Source organism: Dicentrarchus labrax, unplaced genomic scaffold, assembly GCF_905237075.1.
Source record: "Dicentrarchus labrax unplaced genomic scaffold, dlabrax2021, whole genome shotgun sequence".
NCBI classification, from domain to species: domain Eukaryota; kingdom Metazoa; phylum Chordata; class Actinopteri; family Moronidae; genus Dicentrarchus; species Dicentrarchus labrax.
In genome coordinates, this window is record NW_026136702.1 from 10,437,167 (window position 1) to 10,451,253 (window position 14,087).

Here is a 14,087-nt window from a genome sequence, read left to right on the forward strand (position 1 = left end):
TAAAATTCGAACATCTTTATATCAACTCCAGCAAAAATACAAAGTTCTTAACATAAAGATGTATCATTCTTGGGATTACCACAAATAAAGCAGTTATTTCTTTCTAATATACAAAATCAAAATCTTTAAATAGCAACTGTAAAGAATAAACATGTTCAAGTCTGATATTTGGTGGGCTGTTTTAGATTTGTGAAATTCATTAGCCTACACAGAGTTCTTAAATAACAATAAAAACATGACAGACATGTTTTGCATTTAAAGATGATTTATCCTCTAAAGAGAAATAACCATAAAAAAAAAAAAAAAAATAACACTGTGCTAAAAAATGTATTTTTGTTTTGACAACACACTAATGTAAGTTACTACTGTGGAAGTAACGAAACTTCACATTATGAGAACATCTGCCTGACAGTCAATGACAATAAAAAATAACAACATAATAAAACTGCAACATACTTGGATACACAACTCTGACTAGACTACCCCCAAAACGTTGTATCCAACTTGTGAATAATCAGGAAAGGATTTATCACCCTGTAATGAGCCATTAATGCTTAAAGAGGCCATAAACTTCATTCATATTAACCAACCAAATATACATTCTTTTCAGGCCTTTGTCGTTGGGGATACTGGCTTGTGTATCACTTTGTCAACAATATTTCCATCAGTCATCTCAGTCAGTACAGCTTTTTGACGGGCACTGAATGGGATTAGTATATCCAAAAATCAAGGGCATAAATATAGTTCTGTGTTTCAGTTCTTGGAAGGCAGCAGCGCTAATGTTAGAGTTTCAGAAACTGTCTCCACATTAACAAGACTTAACACATGCAGAAGCAGGTAAAATACTCAAAGTGAAGTCACTATTATGAGCAGAGAACAATGGATGCAATGGTCAGAAGTGACTGCAGGGGTACACAGTGATGAAAACTGACCTAAAACAACATAAAACTTACAAACTTGTCACATACAGAGCACGCTTGTCTGTTTTAACAGTTCAGACACGTATTTGTTTTAACGTCTAATACAACTATAATAAGAACAATTTTAAGTTAATGGTCTGGGTAAATGGGAATATGAAAATACACCTGTCAGGTAAGTAAGTAAATCAGAACATCTGAATGCCTCAGTCAACATAAGAAGTTACAGATGAAGCACAATGCACATACTGTATGGAACGGAAACTATTTGCGCACACACTTTGTGAAGCAAATAAACATTGACTGCCTCTCCAGCAATTGAAAGCTGTTATAACTAAAGGACAGGAATTTTCACATTTTACTCATTCTATTACTTTACATTTCATAAATAAGGCACCTGGTCACAACAGTCACATATTCACAATGTTGCGATTGGAAGACAGGCTGGAGATACAAGCTGCCTACTTACTGTAAGTAAAAATTTTATTCAACAGCTAATCTCCCTTCTCATAGCAAGCTCTTAGAACAGTAAATTTAAATGCATGCCATCATCTAAAACAATAACTATATACAAAATGGCAAAAAAAAGGAAACGTGAATGGATTTAATGTCACCTTGATAACTGATTCAAAGCTTGATGTTTATCCTATTAAAATGAGGTTTGATAGGCTATTGTTATCTCCAGCCGTGTCATAGAGTGCTGAAACATAAAGCCAAACAGCAACTACATCTGCTAGACATCATGTAGGACTCGTGTGTAGTCCCTGAACAAAGAGCAAATGCTCACAAATAATCCATCACATTTGCATGTTCACACGGAAGCTTTACAAAAGCATAAATGACTTTCAAAATCTGTTCCTTCTTCACATATTTGCCTACTGAAAAAGGTATCTTCTGCAGAGTTTGGTGAGAGTAGAAAATAGATACTTCTGGTCCTTCTGAATACATTCCAGATAAAAGAAAATCACAAAACTCTTCTAAATAGACCTGATCTCTCTCTACAGGTCCATTTTACTTTGAGAGTGATGTCCTGGTGCGCTTAGCTGGGGTCTCTAAAAGCTCCCGAGCTCTCTTGGTAGCTGATTTTGATGCACTGCGTGGCAGCAAGGCTGCCTGACTTCTCTTTGCAGGACTCTTTAATGCCCCGCTTCTTGTCAGCGCAGGTTCTTCAGCTTTCCTGCCTGATTTAGGAGATGCAGTTTTTGTTTTCATGTACTTTGTGGCCCTCTTTGAAGCATTACTAGGGCTCCCAGTCAAAGGGACTGCCGCCTCCATTTTTCTCTGGGATCTTGTTAGTACCTGGTCAGGTGAGGTGGGAACCTTGACCTCCATGCTCTGCTGTGGGGTTTCAACAACATTCTCGGTACCTTTGATATCAGCGACTGTAGTTTGTAATGATTCCTTTGTTTGGATTTTTGCAGCATTCACTTTATTCAAAGCAGGTTTATCCGCCTCTACTTTCTCTGCTTCAGTTTGCTTTTTATAATCGGCCTTGCTTTTAGATGCGTCAATGGGTTTGTGTTCAGATGTTTTGGGAGACCCTAGTCGCTCAGAACATCTCTTTGGCAATTCTTTTTTAATTGCATCTCTTGAAGCTCTGCTACTACCCTGAGCCTTGACTGCCTTCCCTTGAACAGGATGCTTTGTAGTTTTTCTACCGGCCAATGTTTTCCTTCCTTCCATTTTTGCAGCTTTCATTTGTCTACTGACAGGGATGGGTGATTTGTGTGCCTTCAGAGATGATTTTAGATTTGACTTAGCGGCAGACTTTGTGGTGGCCAGTCTTTTCATACTGTTTGTTCTTAAGGTTTTTGAGGCCTCTTTCCGTCTAACATTGGTTTGCTGAACCTGCATCTTCTCTCGAATATTAGAATATTTCCTCAATATCCTTGCACTAGCTGGATTCTTTGATTTACCAGAGGATTTCTGGGATTCGCCTATCTGTACACGGGCTTTGGAGGACCGTGACTTACTCAAAGTCTGAGTAGTACTTGGAAGTTCTCTTCTCTCTTTCCCTTTGACTGCATATGCTTCTTGCTCCAGTGCTTTAGCAATCAGTTTCTGACTCTTAGGGTTGCTCTTTACAGGGGAGGCAATGGCAAATTTTTTCAAATGTTTCTTTAGGCGCTCTGCCTGCAGGCTTGGAAATACCCCCTGAGAGGTTCCTGAAGCACTAGACGAGCTGTGGAAGCAGAGCTGAGTTTCTGATGGAAGACGTGTATTCACCTTTTTGACAATGACAAGGGACTTTGTTTCTGTTGATTCTAGGAACCAACGACAAATACTGGTGAGATTAAAACCTTTCATGAAGAGCATTTGGACTGGCGAGTATTTCTGGTGCTCTAAAGACTTCGTTTTTCGTGCCCTGCGTTTACTTTTCCATATAGCTGCCTGTCTGTCTGCTTTGTTTTTGTATTTTGTCGTTGGCTGACCCTCTTTGTCCATTTGCACCCAACCTTTTTGCATTTTATCATACTTAATGTTCAGATTTGAAATGAGATGTTGGTTTTCTTCTCCTGTCAGAGTCTCAAAGAATGTGTTAGTTTGTTTTGGGGGCTCGTGTCTTGGCGTAATGATAGGGAGAGCTGAGCTGTGTGGCAACCCAGATGCAACAGATGACACTGTAGGGGCCTTCAGCTGAGCTTTAGTTATTCTTTCTGGCATTTTTTTGATAGGGGAGGCTACGTCACTCTGTCTTCCAGCCTCAGCACTGGTAGAAGGTGCAGCCAGTCTTTGTGATCTCAAAGCTAATTTCTTGTTGTCCATTTGTGGTGACTGAGTAACAGACTGGTTTGACATTTCAGGCTTACTACTCTCACTCCTTAATGGCATTCTTGTGGGTTTCTCTGACATGGAAGAACTGCTATCATCTCCACTTGCAGACCTGTCTCCTAAAGATGCTACATTTGGTTTCTGTGGCCCGGACTCATCACTTCCTTCTGCCTTCTTCCGGAGAACCTGTTTACTTCTTAATGGCATAATCTGTGTTTGCATGTCAGTCTTTACAGCACTTTGAGTTTCTAATGGACTTGATACCTCACAGCTAAGTTGCTGTTTCTCATTCTTACTATCGTCTACTACAGCCTTTGCAGACCTTAGTTTTTGTTTGGCCTGCAATCTACTTTCACCTTCGTTTTTTTGTGTTTCTTCAGACGTGGTCTCTACTGGCACAGTTTTCTCTATGTTTAATTCCACAGTTGTCTCAGGGACAGTGTTCTGTTGGGACTGTTCGGGGGCTACAGGGGAAGATGAGCTGATTGGAGAAGCAACAGGAAGCGGAGATGGAAGGGGGAGGGACGGGGAGGGGGGAGGGGAGGTGCTCTGTAGATGGAAGGTCGTGGGTAGCAGTAGGTTTTGGAAGGGCATGGGTAGCACTAGGTTTTGGAGATGAAATGAAAGTGACAGCACTTGAAATGGGCGGTGACACTGGGATTTCAGTAGGTCTCTGGCCAGCAGATCTAAGCTGCCGTCTGGACTCAGTGCTCTGTGGACGATCACAAGGCTGATCAGAGAGAACAGGCAAACTATCCTGATCTCTCTGAACTCTCTTTTGTTTCTGGATTTGTTTGGTCCTTGAGGGAAATTTAGATGTTGGGCTTGGTGGTGTGGCAGAAGATGGTGTGGCAGAAGATGGTTCTTTCACCGGATTTGTCTCAATCGATTCTACAGGTATATTTGTTTCAGGTTGATGTTTGTCCAGATTTTCGTCTTGAACATCTGAGTCAATAGCTAAATCAAGAGAAGTCTTGTTGGGTACGTTCGGACTAGATTTCACTTGGGTTTTATTAGGTGATGTGCTGCTATTACTTGATCTAGGACGCAGACTTCTGTCAGAAGCCGATACGGGTCTACCGTTAACATAACCCACTACCATTTCACCTGTTTGTTTCAAATGCTTTGGCGACGTAGTTACAGCACCTCTTTTTCTACGCCAAGGGGGTAATTCCTTCAAGAGCACGTCCAGTGTCTTTGAAGACAAGTCATAGTTGTTATCATTACCATCTTCAGAAACCATTACACTGTCAACTGCTTCAGATGCTTTCATTTCTGGATCTTTCACCATCATCTCCTCTTCTGAACCTGTGATGTTAGAGTCTTCTGTCAATTCAAAGTCGTCATAGTGTATCTGAGTCTCTGGCTGAAGTTCCTGAGGTTGCTCATCTTGTATTTCCTCCCTTTTATTTTCCTCAATTTGTGCCTCAACTTGATTCACCGGTGATGGGACACAATTCTGCTGGAGAACAGGATCACTGTTGAGCATTTCATCTGATGAAAGCTGGGGCTCAGCTTCCTCAGTGGTAATATTCTCTAACGGTTCAAACCCTGTTTCTGTCACTATTTGCTCAGTACTTTCACACATTTCCTCTTGAGACCCAGGCTTGTTTTTGTTTTCTGCTTCAAATGGAGCCTGGGCAACACTTTCTTCACTTCCTTTGGTCATCCCTGAATCTACAGTAGTATCCTGTTCTACATTTGTGTTCATACTGGTTTCTTTGTTCTCTGTTGGGGATCTTATCGGAGATGATGGAAGAGACTGCCCCTTGCTCTGACCCTGATCTGTCTGACTAGTTTCAACTATAACATCTACTTCACTGGCTGCTGCTTCCACCATATCTCCTGTTCCTGGTATCACACTCTCATCTGATTCTTCTGTGGACATCTGTTGACTCATTGACTCCCTGCATGCTCCAGCAAAAGGCATATCCACAGGTGGTACACCTTCAGGCTTTGAAAGTATTTGTTTTGGGGTGACCAATGTCATCAACTCTGGCATTGGATTAGGACAGTTGCCCCTTCCAGCCAATGTACGGACAGTTTTTACCTCCCAGATTTCATCTGAATACAAGTGTCCTCTGGTGCTTTTTCTGGCATTGCGGCGTGGGATCTTGCTGCACTGCTGATCATTTATACGCGCTGTAATTGGTTTATCAATAAAAACAATGTCACAATGGCCAAGATCAGGGTCAACCAGCCCCCTACAAGGTGTGTCCCTGATCCGATGATCAGAGGATGCCCTGATGGTCTTCCTGGCAGTTCGTGGAGAGTCCGAAGGAATTGTCATGTGGACGGAACATGACACTTTTGCTGGTGTATCTTTGGCATGTCCGAGAGTCTCTCTCTGCCTAGCTTGATGTGTGTGACTAGACTGATTGTGTCTTTTCGCAGAGGAACTGAGTCTAGCAGTATGAGTCTCTGTTCTGTTGGATGAATTTGAGTTTCCCTCTCTGTCCTCCAAAGTATCAGAGTGACATGAAATAGAGGTGTTGAGCACACATGAGAACTTCTTACTAACGTTGCTGGTCATGATTTTCATCTTAAGGGGTGCATGATCACCATGAAGGTTATTGTCTACATCCACTGGGTTAGCGGCGGGGGTGACCGAAGCCTGGTTATTCCCTGACCCAGGGCTGCGAAGATCCAAAACAGCGCTAGTAGTAACAGATGTTTTCAGTGACACTGCATTCTCTGGAACTTTATTCATTGCACGGCTGCTTGGGATAGAATGGAACATATCCTGGACTTCTGACTTGGGAGTGGATTCACTGGGAAACCCACGCTCAGACTTTTCAGGAGTGACTACACTGGATTTTACAGTGGAACAAGTGGTTCCCTGGATCCCAGAGGTAGAGTAAGAGTCTTGTTGTGTATTGGAAGAAGTGAGTGCTTTGACCTCTGTCTGTAGAAAACCTATGGCATCTACTATTTGTCTCTGGTGGTGGGGGCAGAGTTTGGCCATGAACTGTTCCAGTGTGGAGGTGGACTGCAGGTCTTTTGCCTTTGTAACACCCATGTCTGGAGACTCCCTGGAGGAAAAAAAGAACAAAATGGATGTAATTGCACATAAAAAAAAATGGGCAATGTTGATTCATAGTATTGATTGTAATGTGATTATTATATTCATGCAAAAAAATTCTTCATTGGTACAAGCCCTTAATAAAATTGTCAAGACGTGGTGGAGCAGAATGTTGAAATAATCGTGTGAAATAATTCACAAATTACAATGTTTATCATTGCATATTTATTAGAAGAATAGGTGATTTTAAAAGTGAATATTTCATCCAGTGAACATTACCAATTACATTGTTACAGCTATTACATTTTTCTTCTTTGAACAGTGGTTCTTTTTGTTACAGTATACGTCAAGAAAATTTTGCACATGCACAACACATTTAGTAATGGTGGCCCACTTTGATTAAAACAAGTCAATCACATATTTATTACTTAAAAGACCAAATACATTAGGGGGAAATATAGAGAACATTATTTTTGTCAAGTTTTCATGTATTTAATGACTAGTGCAAAGGGTGACATTTAGATACAAGTGCTCAACAACTTGAGACACATTAACCAGTAAAAGAAAAATGAAACGTGACTGAACAGTCACTCTAATTCTATTTAGTCTAATACCTGTGAGGCTTTGTTTTTGCCAATGCAAATCTAAAGTCAACTGGGGCCATGGGTTGTATTTTTGGCTTAAGTTTTGTCAGTGAGGTAGGTCTATTACAAAATCCTCCGATAACCTTGGAGCATTAATACCATCACATTATGCCAAAAATATATTTATCTTACAACTCTAAGCCTTGCCTAGCTACACTGTGGTCTTTTAACAAGAAAATGAACAGACAAATGAAACCACATCTCAATTCCTGAGGTGACATGTCACAAGGGTATGATGTGTAATGAAAAAGACTAATATCTTTGCGTACAGCGTGTACTGCAGAGCAAGAACTGCTGGCAACTGTAAGATGAACACAGTTATAAAAAAAAGCTCTATTGACTCATGTTTGTTCAAACCAGATAACTGCAAACCAACATTATTATTACAACTATAAATAATACTACTTTGCCAAATCGTATGCTACAAATAGTTTTATTTTAACATAGTAAAGTTGAAATCTGATACTTTTCCCATGTTGCCACCTTTAAGCTATAGCAAAGATAGTGGCATATTATAGTGGAAGTGGAATTATCAGGCTTGCTGCATAGCCTCTACTCAGTGTTAGTTTACAGTTATGTAGAAAAGTGAAATGTGAATGCAGATTTATTTATTTTTTCTTTGTTGAACTTTTCAATATAGGCAAATTTGTCTGTTATAGTGTTAGTATACTCCAACAGATGCATGGACAAAACAGAATAGTGTTACGTTACGGGTTTCAGCTTTAAATCTCCAAGGTTACAATACAGCCTTTGAGATGGGAGGCCTGCATGCTATAATGAACGTACAGTAAGTTTTAGGATGTTACACTGTGCTTTAAATTAATTATGTGCCGTTTGGATGCACTGACCTGGAAAGAAACTTGTTAATTAAATACCCATTAGTCAACATCTTACCTGCACTGAGGCTATACTGACATTCATAGTGTAACAAAGTATAAAAATAATAAAACAGTGAAAAGATGTACTAAGGTTTTTTTTTTTGTGGCTCCAACCAAACTTTTTACAGCACACCAAAATATCTCAAATGGAAATTTTAGATTAAAATATACATTTTAGAGACTAAAAAAATAACATTTGTTGCAACTGGAAACTGACAAATGTTTTTGCTAAGCTCAATAGCTTCACATCCCTGCTTGCAAGGTCTAAGGAGTATAGTGGAGTACCTGAATAATAAGTGGTAAGTGTTTCATCCCTGAGGGTTTGTTCTCTGTTTCATTTTGCATTGCAGTAAGGAACTGACACAATGTACATGCCTTTTTCTTCCAGAGGAATAAAATAACAAATCTAACAAGCGGAAGCAAACCAAATTACAACTCAATTCCACAATATTTCACAAGCACACAAACACGGATGTTTTAACCCATCTGCAATGTTCATATACTGTACAGTAGGGATATAAATCTGGTAATTACGAACCACTGTATGGGGGACTTAATCATACATCTTTAATGAACCCTTAAACAGATTTTGAATGGGTTTAGCTATTTCAGGTTCAGCAGTATTTCAGGTTCACACTTAATCTCTTAAATACATTGTTGCCTTGGTGGAAGATACAACAACACTCCAGTATTTTCAACTTATACAACCATATACAACTAACTTCCCACTGACACATATGATTCAGTCCAATCATGCAAAATATACCCAGTGTCATTCCTTTGTACATTGTAAATGTACAATCAAATATACAAAATCTATATATACTTTTTTATGGACATGGATACTCTTTAGTCATTTGAAGAGCCACACCATTTGCAGTTGTGTAAAGACTTTTTTCCTCATACATTATATTTACCACGCAAAAGATACCCAACTTTTGGTGTGAAGAGGGATCTTAAATGTTATCCCATCACATCTATCACATTAAATATACATTTTAAGCATTATCTACTTATGTCTATAAAACATCAATATGAGGAACTTTTTGTTTCATTAAAGCCATTTACATTCATGGTTACTTAAGCGATGAAAAAACCATTAATTAATAAATATCGATTAATAAATACTGCATTAAGAAATTACTCCAAAGCATATTAGGTTGAGTCCGTATGTAAGGGGAAATTAACTCTTCCCCCACAAAAAGAAACTAAACGTTTTTTCTCCAAAGCAGAAGATCATCAAAAATGCTTTTGTGAACTGTCTGAACAAGCCCCCTACATCGCTTCATCCCCACCCCAAAAAGAAAAAAGAATTTAGACGAAGCAAACATTAAGTAGATCACGGTGCAATTAACTACAAAGATACACTGAAATATTTACATATGGTCAAACTTTAGATAGATATTCTACTGTCTTATATCAACTTTATGACAGCTCAAGCTATTTGCCTTACTCAAAACAAAATCTACAATAGACTGTGTGTTGTGTACATGAGAAATTGCTACATAAAACAGCTATGAAAACAGTAGTAGTCGTAGTAGATGTGGGTTTTCTAGATGAGGTAGTCAACCATTAGATTTGCTACAATAGACAATGAGGAGAGCAAAAATGTGTTTTACCTGTCAATAAAGCCAAAGTGCTTGTATGTTTTTAATATATCACTTAAAATGCATTTAACACTTTGAATGAGAAAAGGTGTGACTTGAGTAATGCTGGATGATTGTCAATGCGTGAATAATTAAATTAATGACAGCAAATTAGTGACTAGATTTTACTTAATTGTACATTGTGTACTAGAAGTAATTGCTTAGTTTAATTTTTTTCAACTGAAGCCAAATTACTCCGTCATTTTGTGAATATGTGTAACCATTATATGCAATTTAGAGTGGTTAATCGGTTACAAAAAAATGACGATTTTTCACTTAAAATGGAGCAGAAATGCAAACATGAAAAAACCAAACCAATACTAAAAAAAATCTGCATTTAGAGCAAGAAGTGACAGAGTGACATAACTTATACTATTGTTACAGTGCTATCAACATAAAAGTCCCTGAACTATATTTTACTTCTGAACCAACTCTTACCCAAAAATGTTTACAATCTAGGTAATTTTGTGTAATATATGACTGCCAATATAATATCCGTGTTAAATGCTTGCAGTTAAGGAATCCTTTTTTTAATCAAACTATTCATGTTTATCTAAGCAACATTGTACACATCTAAAACGGTTGCAAGATTTGCAAAAAATAATTACCAAGATTTGCTAGATCTGTTTATCAACCTGATACAAGAATAATGGGCCATGGTCCCATATTCTGGAATGTCCTGAGGTATAAGTGATAATGCAGAATGAGGTGTGGTGGTAAAATAATGGACGAGACAGAGTCAATCCTCTTCCTAGTCCACCAGGCAAAAATTAAATGAAAATGGCTTGTTAGTAGTAGCAGTATTGATTTCAACGAAATGGCAATCGACCTGAGTTTTGGTATAGCCACTTTACACAGAAACATCTCAAGGATATGGTGGAAGGAAAGGCAAGTCTTAACCCACATGATCATGTGGTTGGCTTTAAGACAATTATTTTCTCCAGTGAAAAATAAATAAATTCATATTAACTGCAAACTATGATCAACAAAGTTACTAAAAAAAATAATCACAGAAAGTCTGTAGTTGCCTGTAACTGCACAAAAGGTAATCACAAGCAATAAACAGTTAATATAAGTGGACTTTCAAATGCACTGCAGCCTGAGATAATATTTTATTTCCATTAATTATCACTTTTCCTCTCGACAGGGATGAAAAAAATATTTTCACTGAATTTCTGCCTTAGTAACTTGAGAAATAGGTAGGGGTGGATGGAGGCATGATTGTAACAGTAGCTCACAAGTTAACTAACCTGACTAGCTAGCAAATGTCAGCAAGCTAGCAGTCAGCCACTCTGTAGGCTCTGTATGCTGATATTGCTTGATAAAGTTCTGTTTTTTAAAATAAACAATAAATAATGACTTTATGAGAGCTTCTAAAACTGACAATGCTGCACCTAGATTTTTTTGACTGACATGAGGACAGGACTGATCTTATTTTCTTGTTTACCTGAACTTTTAAAAATACCTGAATGAACTTTAGGTAGGCGTTAGGATTTATCTGATACCAAGAGTTTAGCTAAAGCACTGTTTGTGACTGTGAATAATTAGGGATGGAACGTAGCATCATCCTCACAAACCATACAAGTGTTTAAGCTGAAGAGTGAATTCATTATCATGTGCCATAGGCAAGCAAAATGTCTTTGTACAATACGTTGTACATATGTAGGAAAATACTGACAATGTTTTTGCATTATTTTGATGATCAAAAGAAAAATGAAAATTCTGCCTTTCTCATGGTCTTACAGAAAGATATCCCAGAGATAATACCTGCAATCTGAAAAAGACAAGCCCTAAATCACACAGAACTGAAATGCTCTGAAGGCTTACACTGGCACTGAAATGCTACTGGTAACTAGTTAAGGAAGGTTGTGAAGACATCTGAGAGTAGGGCATACATACTTGTCAGTACGACATCCTGAAATATTACCTCAAAAAAGGGAGTATTTGGGTATGTTAACCCTCCCCATTAGAGGTGACGCTAACACAAGGAAATTATTTAATTTAGCATATCTGTATCTGAGGTATATTTGTGTGTGTACAGTGAGCTTTTGACTGACAAGTACTGCATCCCAATCTGAATGTATCCTGAGTGCAGTGAAGGCAATGAAAAAATAAAAATAAAACCATTCATAAAGCAAAGTAAAACATAAAAAAAAAATTATATATATATTATGTGACAAGACGTGTCATGCTTGTGAAGATAAGCTTAATTTTGATTCAATAGGAAAGTGAACTTCTGGACAACACATGCTATTCCAACAAGCTGAAATAATAGATACTTTGAGTATAATAGTGTTTGGACATGCTGATTTTTGTCCATTTGAGTTATAGAAGTGCATTTGCAAAACAGTGACGGAGACTTTCACTGTCATCTTTAAACACGTTATAATAATGGGTGCTTAATATGCTTTCACCTATAATTGGAGGGTCTATATTCACACAGCAGAATTAAGTGCTCTGAACAGTACTGAGAGAGGTCACTGAGGGGCGCCACCTCCTTAGACATGATTCAGTTTGGCTGTGTGTAAAGACTACATTTATAGAGATAGGAATGGCCGTTTTTAAAACATAACCTAAATAAATAAACTAAATTAATGATCAATATACTGTAGTATATGAAAATTCTTAACAAATAGCAAGTATGCCTTCCAGGCACAACAAGTAGGTCAGGGGGACACTTTGAGTGTTTCAGATAAATGGCCATACACAAACATATTAATGATCAAAAGTAAGGGGCACAATTGAATAAGTTAAAAATAAATATGGGTGTTTTTGATTTAAATGTTACACACATGTATTAAAGTTTTATGGAAAAACAAGTCAGCTACAACCACTGTCTGGCAAATGCAACATCTGTCTGGTCAAAAAGTACATCATTATTAGTGTTTAACGGTTATATCACTCATTTGATGAGAGGCTTCCATCATGGAAATCATTCCCATTCTCTTCAGATGTACACTTTCCTTTCTCAGAAACAGTGGGCTGGGAGTTTCGGAAGTCATTCCTCTCGGGGGGCTGTGAAACATGCTGTTCCTCTACCTGACTTAACAGCTTCAGTTTCTTTTTGGGGGGATGTTTCAAGGTCCCCAGTCGCTCTTTAACTTTGTATTCCAGTGTGCTGTGTGGAATGCCATAGATCGATTGGGCTTTAGACACACTCATTTTTCCACCCATCACTACCACAATAGCCTCTTCAAGCAGGTCAGTGTTGTACTGTCGATATCGCCCACGTTTCTTCCTTGGCTGCTTGTTACCTAGGTCTGACTCTGAATCCAAAGGATAGTTTCCCCCCAAGGCCTGGCGGTCAGTGTCATAAGGCCAGTATTCCTTCTCTGAACCTGAGATACTGCTCTTTTTCTGGAACTGCCCAGGTAGAATGGAACGAAGAGTCTTTCCCAGACCGTTCTCACAAAGCAAACCTGAATACTCAGCGGACAGGGAATCCAAAGATGGGTCTGTTCCTGTGGCCAAAACCCGCACCTGGGGAATCTTGAGGTCAAAAGATGGTGACTGAGAAAGGGAGAGGCTTTGGTCGCTGCAGGCCACCTGGAGGTTTCCTTTCTCATAGGCAAGTGACTTTGTCAGAAGTCCCGCAGCTTCCAACAACCTAGGTATGTCTTTAAGGCGCTCACTAGCCTCACTGTTGGTTTTGAGTTTGAGGAGGGCCCCAAAATGTATTTTGGAATTCCAGGAAGCAGATCCATTTCTGAAAAGGTTAGTGGGTCTGAAGCTGTGGTTATGGCTGAGAGGTGACTCTGGGTCGCTCTCCAGATCGGCCTCCTCTTTGATGTGCAGCGAGTATGCAAGAGATGAGGAAGGCTTATAACGGTTGGAGTGGCCGATATTCTCCCTCCTCCCATCCTGTAGGCTCTTCATAAACAGCCCGACTTGTCCGTCCGCTCTCAAGGATCGCCTGATTGGATGGAAGGAAATTGGGTGTAAGCAGAGCTTGCACAGTGCCTTTTTTCTCTTTTCTAAAGGAGGATGGGTTGGGGAGGGGAGGATGTTGGCCACTCCTTTATTATATGACCTTGCTTTGGTAACATCACTATCTTTTAAAATAACTGACTGTGTGGCAGTGTGTGTGACTTTTAAGAACAAAAAAGGCTCAAGTTTGACAATTTTTTTATTTGCTTGCTGTGATGATTGTTTACAAAATTTGCATCAACATAAAAAATAAGAAACAGAAAGAAAGGGCAAAAAAACAG

The 14,087-nt window shown here is 38.9% G+C and overlaps 2 protein-coding genes across 3 annotated transcripts in view; both read right to left on the minus strand.

Moving 5' to 3' along the window:
- wu:fc17b08 (nucleolar protein dao-5) lies at positions 1-4,114 on the minus strand. The gene has a single exon (XM_051421365.1). The coding sequence runs from the start codon at positions 3,909-3,911 to the stop codon at positions 1,929-1,931; it is 1,983 nt and encodes a 660-aa protein (XP_051277325.1). The 5' UTR covers positions 3,912-4,114; the 3' UTR covers positions 1-1,928.
- LOC127375340 (ligand-dependent corepressor) overlaps positions 4,114-14,087 on the minus strand; it is a 24,373-nt gene continuing 14,399 nt past the window's right edge. The window contains exon 7 of one of the 2 annotated variants that reach the window (XM_051421324.1): positions 4,114-6,721. In XM_051421324.1, coding sequence (XP_051277284.1) covers positions 4,120-6,721 — 2,602 coding nt within the window. In that variant the 3' untranslated portion in view covers positions 4,114-4,119. Of the gene's footprint in view, positions 6,722-6,921; positions 13,793-14,087 lie in introns of those variants that run through there. The other variant, XM_051421325.1, reaches the window with a different exon arrangement.

What these genes read in the sequence shown, in the direction of transcription:
- wu:fc17b08 (XM_051421365.1), bottom strand. Translation starts at nt 3,911, where the DNA reads ATGCAAACACAGATTATGCCATTAAGAAGTAAACAGGTTCTCCGGAAG.